Source organism: Polypterus senegalus, chromosome 13 (genome assembly GCF_016835505.1).
Source record: "Polypterus senegalus isolate Bchr_013 chromosome 13, ASM1683550v1, whole genome shotgun sequence".
Lineage (NCBI taxonomy): Eukaryota > Metazoa > Chordata > Cladistia > Polypteriformes > Polypteridae > Polypterus > Polypterus senegalus.
The window spans coordinates 62,737,131-62,758,383 of NC_053166.1; the positions used below are offsets into that span (position 1 = coordinate 62,737,131).

At 38.1% G+C, this 21,253-nt stretch overlaps 1 protein-coding gene across 1 annotated transcript; it reads right to left on the minus strand.

Annotated features, from left to right (window-relative positions):
• Positions 1–9,890: 9,890 nt before the first annotated feature.
• LOC120542838 (proteinase-activated receptor 4-like) lies at positions 9,891–18,246 on the minus strand. The gene is made up of 3 exons (XM_039775523.1): positions 17,935–18,246; positions 16,472–16,570; positions 9,891–12,175 (listed from the first exon to the last, which is right to left on the minus strand). Exons 1-3 carry the CDS (start codon positions 18,020–18,022, stop codon positions 11,160–11,162), a joined length of 1,203 nt encoding a protein of 400 aa, XP_039631457.1. The 5' UTR covers positions 18,023–18,246; the 3' UTR covers positions 9,891–11,159.
• Between the last annotated feature and the right edge of the window lie 3,007 nt (positions 18,247–21,253).

Here is a 21,253-nt window from a genome sequence, read left to right on the forward strand (position 1 = left end):
ATATATATGAAATCTGCGGTGGGCTGGCGCCGTCCCCGGGGTTTGATTCCTGCCTTGTGCCCTGTATTGGCTGGGATTGGCTCCAGCAGACCCCCATGACCCTGTAGTTAGGATATAGTGGGTTGGATAATGGATGGATGGATATATATGAAATTAGGAATATGACAATGAAGAATGTGCAGTTGTGTTTTTTTTTTTTTTCTTTTTTGAAAATGTTTTAATGCTGTCATTACATTTTCACCCCCCAGAAACCCTTTTATGAGCAGATCTTGAGTCTGTCATGCTCAGGTTCCCATTCGAACATGTGTTAAAGTATAACAGATACGACTGTGAGAGTATGAAGAAAGTTAATTTCCGCATCACTAAACAGTACACCGTATTTGTACTTCAGAGAATCAAAACAGCTTTGCTGATTTCCTTGTCAGGATGTAATGCAGTATCACAGTTTCTTTTTTAATTTGGGATTTTACAGTGCCTTCTAATATTTGAAAGCGCCATTATGTTTTATTGCTGACACTTGGTTGGAAAAGTTTTTTGTTATTCTCTTTTTAATGTGACAACAAAAAAAAAATTAAATGTATATATTAAATGAGTTATAATCACTTTATTGTTAATCATTTTAATATTAGTTGTTTTAAAAAGCCGCAGAGATGCCCAGTTGTGTGTCTGTACTGCTTATATTTACCCTCTGTACAAGAATAGTCACACTGTTCCAAGTTTTGTATTATCGCTCAGTGATCTGTAACTTAATGTGTGTGTCAATTGTAAATATTGTACATCTGTTTCACCTTGTATACAGTACCCTTCATCTGTTTAAGCATTTTATTCATGTATGACTTTTAAAAATATATATATAAGCTATTTTATTGTTAGGAGATAAACTCAAGCACTGTTTGTACTTCATATTCTATTAAATTAACATTTTTATAATTGTTTTGGTTTGTTTTTATGCTACTTTCAATAAGAAAGTAATCCTCTGCGTTAATTTTATTTTGCTTGTTCATGTAATTAGTCTGTAACTCCAGACAGGAACAAGCCCTATGGCTTCAACCAAGCATGAATACAAAGAGCTACAAGTTGAACTGACACATCTGTCTACTGCCACATTGAGACCAAAAGAAAAAAGTAACAAGCATTTTAGTATTTCTTGTCTGTTTCAGTAAGGTCAAAATATGTGAAGACCAAGAGAAATGCTTGTCACATCTTCATGTAAGATTAATATTTGAATTTTAATTCTAGTTACCAAAACACTCACTTATGGTGTCTCATAAAGCCAAATGTTTACAAGAAAAAAGAGAGCAGAATCTCCTTTTTAATAAAAACCATGCAATGAAAATTAGATAAAATGTAAAAGCTTTGCCTGAGACAAAACCAAATATGTTCACATATAGTTCAGTAACCTGTGCTTCAAATGGTGCATGAAAAGGTGATGCTTATTCTATTCTGAGTGAACATTTTGTAACAAAAAAAAAATTCGTAAAATATCTGCTTCAGACAACATGTGTGTTTGATGTTGTTCTCTTGAATGTTTCTTTGCACCAGGATGGTATTGCATTTTACAACATAAACACTGCCGTTGTTGAGCAAGTTTTGAACCATCCTTAATTTATTAATAAACTGGCCACATTTATTTTATTTTTAGTCTTTTTATTTAGCAGTATTAGTATATTCTAAACTGTTGCTAGTTGCTTCAATACTCATAGCTGGACTCAATTAGCTGCTCTCTACTTAAAGAGACTTAAGGTGCTTTGCGTAAGCATCAGGTAAAGTGTCAGCAGATCTACTGTGTAAAGATTGTGAATCCTTCGAGCAAGGACATCAGACAAGGCAGCTTGATACTCGTATTTAATAAAGGTACTGTTTTTCCTCCTAATTCTTCTTCTTAAGCATGTTTCTAACAATACATTTCTTTTGTTAACACTGAGGCATTTCTCTTGCCCCTTTAGCAGACAATCTAATTCTACTTAATCAAGCCACCTCTTCAGACACCCTCTTTCTCCTTAGGCTTGTGGAATTGTCAGTCTGCAGTCAACCAAGCAGACTTCATTCCAGTTTTCACCACCCAAATGTGTCACCAAGTGATGGCTGTGACAGAGATATGGATTTGCCCAGAAAACATAGCAACACCAACAGCACTTTACTCCAGTTTCAGCTTCACCCATACTTGCCATTCCACATCCAAATCTAAATTCTAAATCCAAAGAGGACTGTTTCATTTATGTTAGGTAGAATGCCCAGAGGGGACTGGGCAGTCTAATGGTCTGGAATCCCTACAGATTTTATTTTTTTCTCCAGCCGTCTGGAGTTTTTTTTTGTTTTTTCTGTCCACCCTGGCCTTTGGACTTTACTCTTATTCTATGTTAATTAATGTTGACTTATTTTATTTTCTTACTGTGTCTTTTATTTTTCTATTCTTCATTATGTAAAGCACTTTGAGCTACTTTTTGTATGAAAATGTGCTATATAAATAAATGTTGTTGTTGTTGATGTGGTGGAGGGGGGGCAGGTATTCTTCTGTCAAAGAACTAAAGTTTCAGCCCCCTAGGTGCTGTATGCAAATATATTGCCTTTGATTACTATACAGTTAACTGCCTCCCATTCTATTAACATTAACATTGTTGTTATTTATTGCCCTCCAGGTCTGCTCAAGAACTTCCTTCATGAACTGAATGGACTGCTGTCTTCTCTCTCATATGACAGCAGCCCACTTCTGATCATCAGGGACCTGAACAACCACCTGGAGAATCCTCCTGCTACAGACGTTCTTGCTCTTCTTTCTTAGAGGAAGTCAAAGGCTTAGACAGACCTGGAAAAGTATCAGTCTCTTCTATCATCTGTTTCTTCTGCCAGGTAAGTTTCTATCAGACCAGTATTAAGATCACTACTGACACATGCTCTCTTTTCTCCACTTTCACCTCCTCCCTTCTTAACCCTGCTCCACCTTCTATTTCATCATTGTTAACTGATGATGACTTTGCTACTTTCTTCCAGGAATTGGTGGCTGCTGTCAGTAATCAGATGTCATCATCACTGCCACTCATTATGCCTCCTTCCAAGTGTCACCAAATATTTTCTCCACACTCTGCCCCTGATGTTTCCAATCTCTTCTCAATCACCCCACTACCTGTCCACATCTCCTTCGGGATATCTCTCCCAGTCTCATTTTTACAATTATACACATTATCAACACCTCACTCAGCTAAGGTACCCTTCCATGTTCAAACATGCTTTGATAACACCACTCCTCAAAAAGGCAACACTTAATTCATCCAAAGTTAGCGATTACAGGCATCTCTCTCTACTTTCTTTTCCTTCTAAAATACTTGAATACACTGTGTCTTCTCAAGTCTCTTCTTTCCTTTTCAGAAGAAATTGCTCAGTCTCAACCAGTCTGACTTAATAATAACCAATCTACTCACACAGCTCTAGTAAATGTGGTTGACCAGCAACACTTAGCGAGAGCTTCCAACATGTCATCATTCCCGATCTTTCTAGATCTCGCCTCTGCCTTTTACACAGTCAACCATGGAATCCTTCTTTCCACCTTCTGTGACCTTGGCACCACCAGGACTGCTCTTGGATGGTCTGAGTCATATATCTTGGGCAGATCCTAACCTGTGTCCTGGCAAGAGGAGATGTCAAGGGTGCATCACACTTTCTTGGGTTGCCAAAGGGATCAGTGCTGGGTCCTCTACTCATGTTTCTTTATACCACCTCATTGGACCCCATCATCCAATAACATGGTTTCTCATATCAGTGCTATGCTGACGATACACAGCTATGCCTCTCATTCCTTCCTAAGGACAACACATGATCAGCTAGTCTCTGCATATCTTATTGATATTTCAACATGGATGAAGGCCCAGCATCTACAGCTCAACCTGGGAAAGACAGAGCTTCCTATATAGCATGGCTTGGCTCATTGTCACAAACATCTGCCAAGTCAGTACACAACCTTGGGGTGGTAGATGGGGTGGTCCTTGTCAGGATGTCATGCAGTATGAATATCACTATTTCTTTTTTTCATTTGTGATTTTACAGTGCCTCCTACAGTAATATTTGAAAGTGACATTATGTTTTATTGGTGATATTTGGTTGGAAGAGTTTTTTTAATTGTCTTTAATGTGGCAACAAATGTTAAATGTACATATTGTGAACGCTGGCCCCGGCACAGACAGACGGACAACATATTTTGTTCCCAACACACCGTTTATTTACACTTTATACAAAGTTAATGTCACGTGCACTCACAATCCCCAGTGCCACTGGCACTGAATACCCCAAAAGTCCAGGGCCCACAGTCACTGTGCCTTTCCTCTGGCCACCTCCTGTCCTCTCTCGAGCTCCGTCCTACTGCCTCCCGACTTCCACCTCTGACTGGAGGGAGGCGGCCCCTTTTATGGGAACCCGGATGGGCTCCAGCTGCTTCCCGGCACTTAACGTTGGCCACACCCCTGTGTAGCGGAAGTGCCGGCTGCGCACCCGGTAGCCGTCCGTGTCTCCCCGGTCGTCTTCCCCGGCACTTCCTGGTTTGGCGGAAGTGCCGGGCTCCCGGGTTAAATAGGCACTGGGGCGCCGCCTGGCGGTGGCCACGGGTCCCTACAGGGCTGGGCTTCCAAGCCCCTACCGAGCCACCTATCTAACCAAGACGGACGCCCTCTCTCGGTCTGGAGGAGGCACACGCCCTCCTCCGGTCTTCCAAGGCGTCCCGGCCGGGCTCCATCCCCGGCCAAAGACCACACGGGGTAAACCGGCATCGGGGCGCCGCCTGGCGGCGACCACGGGTCCCTACAGGGCTGGGCTTCCAAGCCCTGTACCCGTGGTCCCCAATATAACCAGGACGGATGCCCCCTCTCGGTCTGGAGGAGGCACAAGCCCTCCTCTCCTCCTCCTGGGCGTCCCGGGGGACCACAATATTAAAGAAGTTATAGTCATTTTATTGTTAATAATTTTAATATTAGTTGTTTTAAAAGCCACTACGATGCCCAGTTTTATGTCTGTACAGCTTATACTTACCCTTTGTACAAGAATAGACAAACTGTTATGATTCTTGCATAATCATTCGTTGATTTGTAACTTAATGTTTATGTCAATCGTAAATATTGCTCATCTGTTTAAGGTTTCACTTATGTTTCCTTCACCACATTTCAACTGCCTATCATTCAATTCTGTATAACATTCACATAATGTCTGCTCCATGTTTTGGTCTTGTCACATCTGGATTACTGCAGCTCACTACTAACAAGAGCATTATCAAAACACTACAGATGGTCCAAAATGCAGCAGCCCATCTTCTATTCAACCACTCAACAAGGACACATGTCATCCCTGTCTTCAGGTTGCTACATTGGCTCCCTGAAGGGTCACACGTTAAGTTTAAATCCTTGATGCTTGGCCTGCAGAGCTGTCAGTGGGTTAGCACCTGTGTGTATGGAGACAATGGTGAGGTGCTGATTTCCTTTTGATCCATTCACACCTGCTAGTGCACAGCGCCTGGTCATGCCACCTCTGGTATCCTTGACATCAAATCTCAATCCAGGCTCTTTCAATGTGTAACTCCTAATTGGTGGAATGAGCTGCCCACCTTCATCCAAACTACTGACTCCTTCAACAAGTTTAAGAAATGATTGAACACCCTGTTCTGAGATGGTCTGTCAAATTTCTAATGAATGTTTTTTGCACTGTGGATATCTGTCATTTGGTTAATTGACCGTTTTTTGTTTTTTTTTTTTTTTTGTTATGCTAGCACCACCTGTTTGCTTGTGGTGATCAACTATTGGAACTTGTCCTGCTACACTTATTCATAACAGTCCCCAGACTGGTGTGACTTGATTACGTTGTCCTGCTTTGTAAGTTGTTTTGGATAAAGGCTTCAGCTAAGCAAATAAGGGTAAATGTGCATTCAACCTTGAGTTTTACTAATCCTGAAATTGAAAGATTTATCATTGAAAAATAATCTGTTTCATTCAAGGTCCTGAAAGGACCCACCAAGTCTTTGAGACATCAGAGTCAACTTGCCGTCACAAGAGTGTACTGGATAGTGTTACCCTAGAGCAGTGCATCTCAAACTCAGACCCGGGGACCCCCTGTGGCTCCAAGTTTTTGTTCCAACCAACTTCTGTTTTTAATTGGACTCCTAGCCCAATTAAGTAAGCTGTTATTTCCCAGTTTCTGTGTTTTGAAGTCAAGGAAGAAGTAAAAAAACTAAGTTTGGTAAATTTTTATTAAAATATACTAAGCACAACAGTTTTCAGCCTGATTTTCATTCTACTTTTCCAGGTGTTCTTATTGTTTAATTGTTTGTTCTAACACTAAAGTTATTGCAGCCTTTAATTATTCAGTGTTGTTTACCTGGCTGTCGGTTCTGTTTATTTTAATTATCATTATTAGGATACAATGACGGGTGCAAACTGCACCAACAAATAACAAAACAATAGGACAACTACAAAAGAGAGGTGAATGTTTAAAGCAAAAGTAGAAATATTTCTAAATGTCTTATAAATGTAAAAATCATACTGCTATGCTTTTCTAAAGGCAGAATAAGAGAAGGCAAAAAAGACCATCTAAATAACCAACCAACCAACCATTTTCCAACCCGCCGAATCCGAACACATGGTCACGGGGGTCTGCTGGAGCCAATCCCAGCCAACACAGGGCACAAGGCAGGGACCAATCCCGGGCAGGGTGCCAACCCACCGCAGCCATCTAAATAAATAAGATCAATTATTTTCACTAATTGTGAATTTGGTTGGAATAAAACCCTGCAGCCACAGTGGGTCCTCAGGACCATGTTTGTGAACCAGTGTCCTAGAGGATGGTATGAACACACTTCTTTCCTACTTTTAACAGTTAAGCATAATAGAAGGACACTGCCAGATTCAGTTTCTTTCCATTTTTAGTTTATGCCTTCTAGGGCTAAATCAGAAGAATGTTGTTTTGATCTAAAATTCACTGTTCATTTCATCTTTGCTGTCATTTGTGGTTGGACTCAAAAAAGCAAGGACGTGTAAAAATGGACACACTAAGATACAGTGGAGTTGCGTTAAAATTAAACAGGGCTGACATGAACAGAGCATGACAGTGAGTTGGTAATAATTCTACTTCACTTGAAAAAATACAGCAAAAAAAAGGGTACAACAAAATAGAGAACAGTAAGGTATTTGTTGATCATTATTTGTCTTGATTCTGTACAATCAATACCACTTAGCTACCTTGAATATTTTTATTTAGAGTCTAGAGAAAAAAGTTCATAAAGGGCAAAACTGCTGATAGCTCATTGACTTTAGATTTTCTTTAATTATTACAGTAAACAAGGCCATCTCAGGATTACTGGGAATGAGATTATTTATGCAGCATTTGCAAAATCGTTTTATTATTGGTCTGCTTACTTCTTCAATTTCTTTGTTAAGTTTAGTGTCAATAATATGAAAACATTCAAGAACACAGCTGAAATTCTGTTGAGGTTGAGATAAAGAAGACAGTAGCCTTGATGTAAGGAAGAGAGAAGTTTCAAGGTATGGTTGTTATATTCACTGATCGTGGCGACGTGTGGCGTGTTGAATGACTAATAACAAGAATTTCACTGTACTCTGTAGATGTGTAGATGTAGATGTTTCTATTTTACTATTATACTGTTTTGAGGATTACTTGTGTTTTGTTCTGTGTATTGTATTGTATTGACTCCCCTTCTTTTTGACACCCACTGCACGCCCAACCTTCCTGGAAAGGGGAACTGCTTTTCCCAAGGTTTCTTCCATTTTTTTCCCTACCAGGGAGTTTTTCTTTGCCTTCGTAGAGAGTCAAGGCTGGGGGGCTGTCAAGAGGCAGGGCACTTCTTGGGTGATTTTAGGCTATACAAAAATAAATTGTATTGTATTGTATGTGACAATACAGACCTTATTATTCTCATAGGGTCAGATGTGATTCTGAAACAAGAGTGCAAATTAGTTAGAAAGGGTGTAATGCAAAATCCTGTGCTGCAAAGGCTACACCTGTGCCCGGTGTTTTAAACCACTGCTGGGGTATCAGTGTGATAGCAAAAGAAACTGAGCAAAAGGCTTGAATCTGAGAGAAAATGAAAAGCTAAATTTGCTGTTATCCAATCGGGAGATCAGTAGCACAAAGTAACTGAAGCTTAATAATTATTTTGTACATTGTAATGAGCGCTGCAACAATGGACAGACCCAAACACATGTAGAGGTCTGCAGCTAATGGGCTCCACAAATTTGACAAGTGTCTCTGTCTGCTACAATATCTTTTGGCCATTTTAACTATTGCATCACTTTAGGACAAAACAACAGTAAACAGATTTTAAATAAGCTTTGTGGTCTATGAATATACAGTGTGTTAAAACTTTACAGCTAGTTTGCCATGGCATGTTTGGATTTCTAATTAGATAATAATGTTAACTTTCTTTAGTTATTTGTTTAGATGTACAGTCAGAAGGTGGATGTTGTGCAGCCTTCTCCCTAATGTTACTGGTGTCATTAGGCAGAATTGTTGTTGTAGGTGTTTTGAGTACCACTGGTGACTCTTAGTTATCAGCTTTCTCAATGGCAGTCCTTTTTGCAAAGTGTGGCACATCAGTTACTTCAAATGCATATTTTACAGTTCAGAGTTTCATAAATATAGCAACAACATATCGTCCATATTTACCAGTTGTTCCCTTGCATCAGGTTTTGTTTATTTTTAAAATATATGCAATCTGCTCTCTTATATACCCAATAGGGTTTTTCAGAATACTTTCCGACTGTAGATGGTTCATTGTTACTTGCCTTCTGTCAGGTCAGGTTAACGAGAGCACCTCTGATCTTTGTAGTTCAAAATCATTGCCCCTGCTCTGAGAGCTGCCTTCATGAGATGTCAGATTGGTTTAGAAATGTGACATTCAGCTTAGCTGTGTAACTATTCCCACCCAGTTTTAAGCACAATTCACTCATGGTTGTCTCCAGACATGTGTGTGTGTGTGGCTACAGAGAGACTAAGACCTTCTGAACCTATCAACTACTTCTGAATACAGGGGGTCCTCGGGTTACGACACAGTTACGCTCCTACAACAGTGATGTAACCTGAATTTTGGTGTAAGTCGAAACACACCCTAGCCTAAGTCACTTACCTATCCTAACACATTTGCAAAATCATAATCTAGAATATAAAAACACAACTAAGCCACAGAAAAAGGAAAATGACATACATATACTGTACTGTACACTGTACTGTAGTAACAGAAAAAATGACAAAAAATGAGTATAAAAAAACATTCCTTACCTTTATTCCTTCTGATCTCTTTACAATGTCTAATTTCACATCCATCGTGATGGCTTTCCTCTTCTTTCGAAGCACTACCATCTAACGACTCTGACTTTCATTTAGGAGCCATGATAAGGGCCAAAAAGTCACCAAACAAAGCAACACAAATGGAACACTTGTGCCGCACACAGCCAAACTAGTTTGCCAACTCCCTCACTCATATGCCACATTACTGCATATTCTTCCGCCGCGTGCAACCATACTAGTTTGTAACGTAGTCTGTATGTACGACGCTAACTTAAGCTGAAACACTCACGTCTCAAGTTTTTCAAGTTTTTATGAGAGTAAGCGTTGTAAACTCGAAACGTCATATCTCGAGACGTTGTAACCCGAGGACCCCCGTGGTACCTTTTAAATAATAAACCTACTAAAGAGTGTGCAAGTACAAACACAATAATGTTTATTTTATAAATCAAAAAAGTATGAAAAATCAAATAAAAAATAATAATACATGGTGAGAAGTAGACAGTCTACATAATTAAATCTTAGTACTTTGTACTTAATCAAAGAGTACATTTTTTTTGCATATCTAAAAAATGATTTTATTTTTCTTTATTGCAATACAGCACGTATAACACATATAAAGGAAGTAAAGACTTTATTAAAAATTCATTATAGCTCCCCAGGAGCCCGTATCTACAATAAACAAGGTAGTTTTAAATTTGAAATATACATAACAGTACAGAACAGTTTTGAAGAGGCCACTGACTTCTCATAGATTCTCCAAAACAAAATGAAGTTACTTCCAAGTATGTCTCTGAAGTTCTTGTTGAAGAAAGTAACAACAGGGGTTCACTGCACTTCCCTTCATAATTTTAAACATTTCCATCAGATTCATCAGGTCCTTTTAGCGTAAACTGAAAATTTACTGCTCCTTTAGTCTTTCCTTGTAGTTCATACCTCTCTGTCCTGTAATCAGTTTAGTTGCTCTTCTCACTACTTTCTGTAGTGACATTTTTTATGAAATAGATGCCAAAACATGTGATGTTGCAAGGATGAGTCGATGTATTACCTGCCTTTTACTTGATGAAGCCATTTGTTCTTAATTTTATTCTTGGTCTATCAATTTTCTGAAACCACCTTTTGTCCTATGCGGACTGTTCAGGAGTCAGAGGCTCTCTGAGCAGCAAAGGGTGTAAGGCAAGAGGCAGACCATCCATCAAATGACACACATATCCACTTGCTCATACTTGTTCACACTGGTCAGTATACAAATAATGATTAACCCAAGATGCATTTCTTTGGGAAGAAGACCCTGAGAAAACTTGGACAAGTAGACAAGACGACAGAACTGCACAGGGTAGGTAGCCAAGCCAGGGTTCAAAGCAAGGACCCTGGAGCTGTGTGGCATGAACAATGCACCACTCACACATTCAATCCATTTTCTAAACTACTTACCTGGTTCTCTGGTACACTTATAAACATCCACATATACCCATAATGGACCACTTTATAGTTAATTGTTAACCTAAAACACCTTTCATGTGATGGAGGGAAACTGGAGAAGCCAAGGAAGGATAAGTCCACACAGAGAGAACGTGCAAGCTTCTTCTAGAAGGTCCCCAGGACAGGACGGAGATGTACACTGAAATGTTTTTAAAAAGATAACTGGATATGTGCCATACAGAGTGTCAAAATTGTTCCATCGGTCAATCTTTAAAATGTGCTTTAGAAGCAGTCGTGCATTTTTCCCAGCGTCTAGAGTCATTTCTGTAGCTCTTTTTATTCAGTTTGTATAAAAGAACAGTACAAAGCAAATATATAACATAAACATGGGTAAAGCTGTCACATTGCCTATTTGTGGTTTTGAGATGGACATTTTTGACGTTTTGCCATGTCTGTGATCATCCTTAGAGATAGCCTATTGAGTTTTTTTTAGTCGAAGAAAGTGTTTCTCCTTTCAGGAATCTAGATGAGCTGTCTGATTTTTGGTTTTTGACCGTCCATGTAGATGATAAGCATATTTTAGACCTGAAATCTTCTGACACATAATAATAAATAAACGGGTCAATACAACTGTTTAAACTACTCAAAACTAGGCAGACAATGTATTCAAAGTATAAGTTATTGAATCTCGAATACAGGAGAAGTAAAATAATATTGCTGGGCAAAAAGCACACTGCAAAAACCACCACCACCAAGACTGTAATCTTCAAAGCATGAGTGTGGTCATCCTGACTCTTCATCAGGCACCTCACAATTCTAAAACAGCAAAATACAATGACAGCGAACGGAAGGAGAAATTCCAGACACACAAGAGCCATGAAGTAGTAAAGGAACATTGTTTCTTTCTTCTCTTTGGGAATGAAATCATGGCAGGTGACTATGTCGGTGTTATTAAATTTGTAGGTTTGTTGAGTGAATGTAAACAATGACATTGAGCTGAGCACAATGACCCAAACAAGAATATTGAAGAACAGAGCCAGGCCTTTACTTCGTAATCTTTTTGCAGCAAACGGATGGATGAGAGCCAAATATCTGTCAGTACTGATAAACATGAGGCACAGGACCGAACCATACATGTTTCCATAGAAGAATGCAGTCCCAATTCGGCATAAGGTCTCTCCAAAGATCCAAATGCTTCCCAGAAAATGATAAGCAATTTTAAATGGCAGGAACAGCAAAAATAGGAGGTCTGTCAGGGCCAGGTTGATGAGCAAGATGGTAGATGGAAGCCTCTTGACTTTAAACAGTAAGACCCACAAAGCAATCAGATTGGCGGGTACCCCAATTGCGAACACTAGACTGTACAGTGCTGGCACCACCATAGTACTGACTTTGCCCTTTATCAAGGAAATATCAGTCTGATTCAGAATATACGCTTTAGTTCCATTTTTAGTCACTTCCTTTGCAAAGTATGATCTGCCTAAAAAAGGGAAAAAAGGAAGTACGGTCAATAAGTTACACTACAAAAGAAGGATCAAAGCAGTAGAAACATTTTCTACCTGCCAGCAACAAAAGAAGCATAATATTATGATTTATTGTAATCTTCAATATTAATCTTCCGGAAGTTTCTATTTTGCTTTTGTTTGAATTGACTATACTGTATATTTATTGTGATTTGACTTTTAAAATTATTGAAAAAACAATTCATACATGGAAAAAGTAGAGTTGTCTCATTAATGCAATCATGAGTTACCAAATGAATGAAGGTATTAAATTCAGTTGATGCCAGTGTGGCCTTCAAAAGAACAATTCACAAAAAACAGAAGTCCACAAATGACATCTGATTGGGAGATCAGCCCAGTCCTAAGGCCCCCTGGTCTTTTGTCAGACATTGTTCATATTGAGCCTTATCACCCTACATTGAGTCGCCAGTTTAAGAGGCACATCCTGAACCAACTCTCTAAGTCTGCATTTTACCGAGTCATGTGGCACCTTACAGAAGCATGTGATAATAATCAAGTTTGTGGCATCAGTTAGTGTTCAGCTGAGTGCTGGAATGGAATTAGTGAATTTGAACATGACATGATGGCTGGTGCTTGTTGTTTCAGTTCTAGCATCTCCTTGCCATGGCCTTTTTACATACAATCACTTCAAGGTTGTATGGAGATAGATGCGTAAAAGCAAATAACAGTGATAGGCAATGCTGTGTACAAAACGAGCTTGTGGGTCTGAGGTCAAAGGAGAGTGACAAGAATCATACAAGCAGATTGCCAAAACCAGACAATCACTTCTAAATTGATAATCAGTGCACAGAATGACATTTAAGAATGTACCTCTTATTGGAACTTGATATCAAATGGGCTACAAAAGCTGAAGAACATATTGGGGGCCAGTGTTGTCAACAGAAAACAAGAAAGCTCATCTCTAGTGGGCACATAAGCATCAATGAAGGATCACTGGGGAGTGAAAGAAGTAGTTTTGTCAGAATAATCCATGTTCCTAATCTGACGTCTATCCAGCAGAGGTTATTCCCTCATGGTGCCATCTCCACAAAACTATTTGTGGTCTCTCACTGAAACTCTTGTGACTCGTTTTCTGTAAACTTCTGGAAATAGTCTTTCTTTAATTCTACTTGAATGTTCGGCAGTGCATATCAGCAGATCTTTCGGCTCCAATATAGAGAAATGGCAAGCTGCTGTGCATTTGCTTGGGCGCTGGCTGGCTGGGGGTCACCTCATGCTATTAGTTTTATATCCTTAACTCTTCCCTTTCCCTGATTCTTCTCTCTCTTGTTTCAAGTTTAGTGCATCTTGTTGGTCCAGTCTCGCCAATCTGCACCAGTATCATTAACTTTTAATCTAATTGAGGACCCCTTTACATTGTAGTTTTGTAAGAGTGAGATAGAGGTTGGGCACTGCAAGGGGGTTGTTGATGAATAAATAAATAATAAGCAATAATAATAATAATAAATAATAATAAATGATAAGCATAAAGATGAAAGACGCCGCCCGCCTGGACAAACTTGTTAAGAAGGCAGGCTCTATTGTAGGAGTAAAGTTGGACAGTTTAACATCTGTGGCAGAGCGACGGGCATTAAGCAAACTCCTGTCAATCATGAAGAATCCACTGCATCCACTGAACAGTGTCATCTCCAGACAGAGGAGTAGCTTCAGTGACAGACTTTTGTCACCGTCCTGTTCCACTGACAGACTGAGGAGATTGTTCCTCCCCCACACTATGCGACTCTTCAATTCCACCCGGGGGAGTAAATGCTAACATTATTCAGTTATTGTCTGCTTTTTTATTTTTATTTTTTTCATTTTTATTACTATTTAATTTAATATTGTTTTTTTGTATCAGTATACTGCTGCTGAATTCTGTGAATTTCCCCTTGGGATTAATAAAGTATCTATCTATCTATCTATCTACTGCCGATATTTTTTTCATGGTTGTCATTTGTTGTTTTTGCTTACTGAAATTAAAATACAAAATGTGATTAAAAAAAGGTTTTGTACCCTTGGAAGGATCAGAATTTTGTGCAAGCAACTTGAGTCCTTGGAACCTTCCTGTTTATTCTCAACAGAACAGGCTGGTGGTGGCAGTGTAATGGTGTGTGGAAGGTTCTCCCTGTACATATTAAGACCCCTGACCTCCACTGAAGAAGGCCTCAACAAAAAGTTGTATATGAGCATCTTTGCTGACCAAGTTCATCCCTTCATGGCTACAGTTTATCCGCTCTCAGATAGGCATCTCCAGCATGATAATGCAATGAACAGTTCCAGGACATGAGTTCACATTTTTATTACTTCAGGGGCCTGCAGAGTCCCCAGATCTTAACCTTATGGAGCATTATTGGGATGAGGTTTAGAAATGGAAAGGGCTTTTCACAGCATTACTGTGCAGCCATTCAGTTTGCAGCAACTGAGGAAAACTATCTGCAACCAGCATCTTGTAGAATCCGTGCCCCGTGGAATTCATGCAAAAGGTCAAAGGAGGCACAACACACTACTTCAGAAGTGTACTTAATAAACCAGCCACTCAGTATATACTGTAGCCAATAGCATAACATGAACAGGACATCATGAAGGCTATAAATTAAGATATACACTTACGTATATACATTAATGAAACATCTTGTCAGTTTTAATGTAATGGAAAGCAGATGAATATCCCATCATGCACAAGCAGGATCCAACCCTTCACACTGAAACCCATGGGCTCAAAAGGTTTGAGACTTTGGAGAAAACACCCCAAGAAAAACCAAGGCAAATTCCACACAGACAGTGGCCGGGCTGGATTTGACCCCAGTCACCTGAACATGTCAGGCTGCTTTACTAACTACTGCACCACTTTGCCACCCCAGTTAGATTATTGTGATGCATAAAAGGTGACAGATGGCAGAGACTTCCTCTTTGTTTCAAGCACACTGGGAGAATAAGAATGTGGGGATTATGCTGAGCTGAGCGGCATGTTTCCATCAGATGTCAGAATACCGTTATGTCACATGTTACTCTGCCCCAGACATTCAGTGCGCACTTTTCGTTCTGTATTTGAAACTTAGCTCTATTTTGAAATCCTGTGCTTTTTATGCATTTCTCTATATTGGTTTCATTTCCACAGTGAACCTCTCTAAGTCTCATATTGTTAGTGCTGTTATTTTATATCGCAAAATGCTATTATCATCACATCCCCTGTAAAGCGAATCCATCCCCTTGCTGTAATAAACTAGAACAATTTATTGCTATCTTTAAAAGTTCATGTAATAATTACATTTAAATTCAATTCAAAAGTAAAAAAAAAAATGTTTAAAGAATTTGCTAATGTGCATCTGTTTGTTACTTGGTGATTAGAGAGAAGTAGCCAACTAATAGTGTTATCAAAAACCTTCTCAAATGTGTGATTGCAGAGGGCTGGAGCCTATCCTGGCAGCACTAGACTTAAGGCAGGAAACAGAGGGACAACTCACAAAAAGCAACTACACAGGCCCAACCTGCACATCTCCAGAGATGTTGGAGGAAAACTCATGTAGACATCGGGTGAATATGCAGAAACAACAACCAGACGCAGGGCTCAAAGCCAGAATGCTCTACACACCACCACAAAAGCATTTTGCAACATGAAAATCTTTAGAAAATGAGCCAGGCTAACACTATCTGAAAATTTAACGCTTTTTGATATCCTCAGTGCTAGAAGACTGTTGTTGCATGCAAATTGACTCCGGGCTTTAAGATTTACAGCATATGTAAAGGTTGACCTCCTCAAAGCCTGAGAGGGACGGTTGATAACTCACAAGTAAGAAATATTTCAAAAAACCCTACTGGTTAAACACAACCATTTACAGCTAGGAGTGCAAAGCATTTTTAAAATTTTGTTGCTGTCAAAATGAAACTGCCTCATTTCCTATATCTTTAGATATTGCCGCAGTTAAGATGTGAAGTTGTTTTAACGGGCAGCACTCTAAACTGAAGAAAAGTGGCTAGGCTCCTGCGCTACAGGAGCATTTATCATGAATTGATTTATTAAAGTCATTTTGGGAAAAAGTACACACTAGAAATTAATAAACAGCATTCAAACTTCCATTTTTATGAATCCATTTATTCTGATTCAGGGTCATAGAGACCTGGAGCCAATCCACATACCATCAGGCACAAGACAGGAGCAAACCCTGGGTGAAGTGCCAGACCCCAACAGGGCATGAAGAGGTACGTGATTTCTGTTAAACTGCTCATCTGTTCAGTTACACTTTAAACGCCAGGGTTGTTGGTTCAATGCCCACCTTTGTCCCGCTGAGAAGCGTTGTGTTGGTCTCCTGACCTGCGATTGCTCCACTGTATTGACATCTGAGCCTGTGAGTTACTTTGGGCAAAGGTGGCAGCTAAATATAATATAAAAACATGTATCAGCTGTAATAGATATCAGGCTACAGCAGGGAAAAAATAACTTGAAGTATACATATGTACCGATATATACTGTACATATATTTGAGTTTTATTTATGTAGTTATCACAAATGGAAAAGAACATGAAAATCAGACACAGGACAATTTAAAACCAAAAATATAATGACAAAGTTAAAATATTTTTGCATGTAATTGTGAGAGCACAGAACATTTTTCCCTTCCAAATTTTAATCAGTATTTTCAAATTTTTAAGTATGCCAAAACTAAGATTTTTCAAAAACTCCCATATTTCTCTGCCAAGTTAGCATTTATATAAGCAGTCTGCTGCAGTAACTAAGATCACTCATTGTGTGATCCTCAGCTGCCACTTAACCTACTTAGACTGCAAGTAACAAATAAATGTGAATAACTGAGTTGTATGCTGATCTTGAATGTCACCTTGGATAAAAGAGTCAGCCACAAATCCCATAAAAGATGCAGAGCTGTTTCTAGGCTTAAGAAAGGTAAGACGTAACTTGGGGCTCCTAGGCCAGTGGGGAGTCCTCAACCCACACAGAAGAAGAGTGGGGTAGGGACCCAATATATATATATATAGTATAAACTATCTATCTACGCGTATATACAGTATAAGCTATCTATCAATCTATCTATCTATCTATCTATCTACAGTATAAGCTATCTATCTATATATATATAGTATAAACTATTATTCTACGCGTATATACAGTATAAGCTATCTTTCAATCTATCTATCTATATACAGTATAAGCTATCTATCTATCTATCTATCTATCTATATACAGTATAAGCTGTCTTTCAATCTATCTATCTATCTATCTATATACAGTATAAGCTATCTATCTATATATATATATAGTATAAACTATCTATCTACGCGTATATACAGTATAAGCTGTCTTTCAATCTATCTATCTACTGTATCTATCTATATGCAGTATAAGCTATCTGTCTATCTATATATATATATATATAGTATAAGCTATCTATAAATATTATAAATATATCTATATAGCACATTTGTATATATGTTCTGTATGTAATGATCTGCATCACACATTTACTGAATTTATTTTAGAACACTTCTAATAGTTTTGCACATTTAAATTTCTAATAGTTTTTCATTTTAACAATTAGACAAATAAACTCTGCTTATCTAAAGCAAATCCCCTGCTTCCAGTCAGCTTCATAAAGTGATTTTTCTTTGCTCTACTTGTCATTCTGTTGCTTTCTATTGCTTCTTTTTACAATCCCAAGCTTGTAAGGCATATAAAGTATAAATGTTCAAGAAATATATTAGTTCAATAAAGAGGTTTTCTTACTGGGTTTTCTGGTTATCCATCCAAAAGGTTTTTCAGTTGAACAAAATATACCACTAATAAAGAAAACAGCAAGTAAAATGTTCATCATGGCACAATCTTTCTTCTTGTCCTTGCTGCACTGGCGATGTCACACCAGATTCTAACACTAAGTCACTCAGCAGACAAACAAATGCCCTTCTTGTTACAGGAAGTGGTTGCACTAGCGATTTTCTTTTTTTTTTTTAAATTTGGAACTTAAGGTATTTCTAAATTCTTGGAAGCTATACCCGGTTAAACAGAGTGACTCGATCTTAAGAAATATGCTGCCCACAGTTTCCGAACGTTGCATTAGCTAATCAAAATGGCTCACACACGAAGTACGTCACTATTTTGGGAGAGTGTGCTATGTGAAACTCATTTTCTATTTGTGTTCAGTTTTAAATAATTCCTTGTTATTCATGCCATTAGGAAAACAGTTGTGTAATTTCTTTTAAAATAACCTGAAAGACCAGTAACAGAGCAGGTGCAGAAAGGGCCATCACCGTCCAATATAGCTTGGGCAGGCGCTAATTATGTCCCACCATTGCATTTGGCCACTTAGACATATTGGGCATTTGGCTATAACATATCATCAATAGGCAAAAGGAAGCTATGGCTATTTTCTTCCAAAGCACCGGACCTGCCACAATTTAAGAATTCTTAACCTCCAATTGCAGAAGATAAGTAGCTCTGCACCTTCCAGGTCATTCATTGTAGTGAAATCCAATAACAATGCTGCCATTTAGGCAATACTTTTAAATGTTATACTGATGATTCAAGAGAAATGAAATTCACAAATAATATTATCATACAAATGTTTGTACTGTTTTTATAATTAAACATATGTGCAAATGTATATATTCATATTAATATCAAACACATTAACACTCTTTAAAGACATATACATTTCCAACACAACATTATCAAATGCTTAAATGGACTAAATGTGCAAACATAATCATTTTGCACTTCATATTAAAGTCTAATGCTATCTCTTAGTACTAGCTTGCTTCTGTAACCCTTTCAAATGTGTCATTTTACAGAGCAGACAACCTAGCATTTTGCATTTATTCCTGTTGTTGAGGCAAAGAGGAATATATTTCAAATGTTAAAGTTTAATGTTTATGTATCATTAAATATGTTCAGTTTAATGAAAGGTTTTAGGTGTTATTTATGTAAATTTTAAATGTCTAAAAACGATTCTACCCTCAATGAAGACGTTTGTCTATAAGCAGAACCACAGAAATTAAAATGGAGTACAAAGCAATATGTGAGACTTTGCATTTCATTATGGCATCAATGTTCACAGTAATAAACATTTAATTATGCCAAGCTTAGTTATATCAAAATAATCAAATGCCAAAAAAACTCACGTTGTCATTACTTCCATCAATCTTAACTGGTTAAGTAGGTATTGAAAATGGATCGATGAATCTACTACATTTATTTTATTTGCATAATAATTTGTATCAGTAAAATTGTAATCAGTTAGTCTGTTTGTTTATTTGCCAATCACACAAAAATGGCTGAACCAATTTTCATGAAATCTTGCATGTGTGTTAACATTGGTTCAGGTCAAAATTTAGACTATATATGATGCATTAAAGAAGGAGGGCTTTAATGGTGGGCATCCCGAAATGCAGTGCTGACACAGGGACTACAATTCCCATCAGGCAACTGGAGTAAACTGTAGATGATAGGAGGACATTGTTACCAGCAAAGTCCAACAAAGATTTGCAGTGGCCAAAGTGGGCTCTCATCTAATGCTGCGTTCACTTGTAATCAAAGTTGTTGATCACTGATTTGTGATGTTTCACCTTTCACTTTAGAGAGAGGATGTGTGCAGTAGGAGTAATGATTGCGCGAGTGGAGTGGAGGGGAGTGGTCAAGGCTGAACAATGCGGACATGATGAAAACCTTTTTAATATAATGGAGAGATATAACTGACTAATGTCAAAGGTCAGCATTATGTCACAACTAGCTGAATTTGGAAAGCTTTGTTTTCTCCAAGTTTATACGGCATTAATATTTAATTAATGACTTAGAAACACATATTTACTGTTTGTCCAACAGCAAGTAAATGCAGCATAAGATCACAGGCACAACATTTTCTTCTAAACTAATCTATATAACAATTTCATTGCCCTTCTGGATTGTTTAAGATTTTTTCCATTCCCCAAAAACCTCTTAAAACTTCACTTTGTAGTTTTACGTCGATTTTGTGAAATTGTTGTGCTTTGCTTTGTTGTTTTGCCTATTCTTTCCTTCATATTTCTATTTTTCCTTTATTTTCTCTGTATTGATTTTGAATTAAATGGTTGTATCTGTCATGTTCTTAGCAAAAAAATATATTGAACTTATATTAATTAAAAAATTTGCAAAACTGTATGCAAAAGTAAACTTAGCTTTTTCACTCACCACTACCTATTATTTAGTGATGGTATATGTAACATAACCTACTGTGGTGACACTGCATTTTTTATAACAGCAAAACCTTGCATTTTTTGAAAAAGCCAACATCATTTCTAAGTGCAATTGAGATGAGACACAATGAACCAGAAATGTTTTTTAGCGCATGCCAAGTCACCGTTAGCAATATGGTACAGAGAGCATGACTGAGGACAATGTTAGTAACTTTTTCTGGTTCTTGTTTATTCAAGTCCATTTAATGATGTGGCAATTCTAATTTAAGGCATTGATGTCATTACAGAGTTTTTAGCAGTTTTTTTTTTACAGAGTTTTTAGCAGTTTCTGAATGAATCAACTTTGAATCATGTTTATAACATTATTGAATGTTGCCACTTGTGCTGTCTCCTGTTATAAAATAGAGATGTGCAGCAATGTCTGTGAGACCCCAATCCCCTTGGCACACTAGTGCTGTGAAACTATGAAACCACAGTAAACTAGGAAATACAAAGAAGTACCTTTTACAGCTCCAACCCAGCAAGGAGTTACTGTAATTATGGAACTAAATCATTGTTATGATTGGTATCAGGCTTGCTTTTTTCTAAGTCCTTCAGAGACTATTTTGTTTTTCTTTGTGAATAATTATTTTCAGTTCTGACATTATTATCTCCTAGTTATGTTGTTTTCTAAAAGTTATGATTACTTTCATTCTTAGAGGGTTGTTAGGATTGTGGCCTGCAGAGGGCGCTCCAGCCACCCAAACCTGGCACAGACAGATGCAGGACACAAGCTCAGCACACACATTTTCATTTTATTCTTATGGGAAATGTTTTCCCTCATTTCCCACCTGCACCACACAGTCCCAAGCACAATAACCAAAAAAGCACACTTTTTT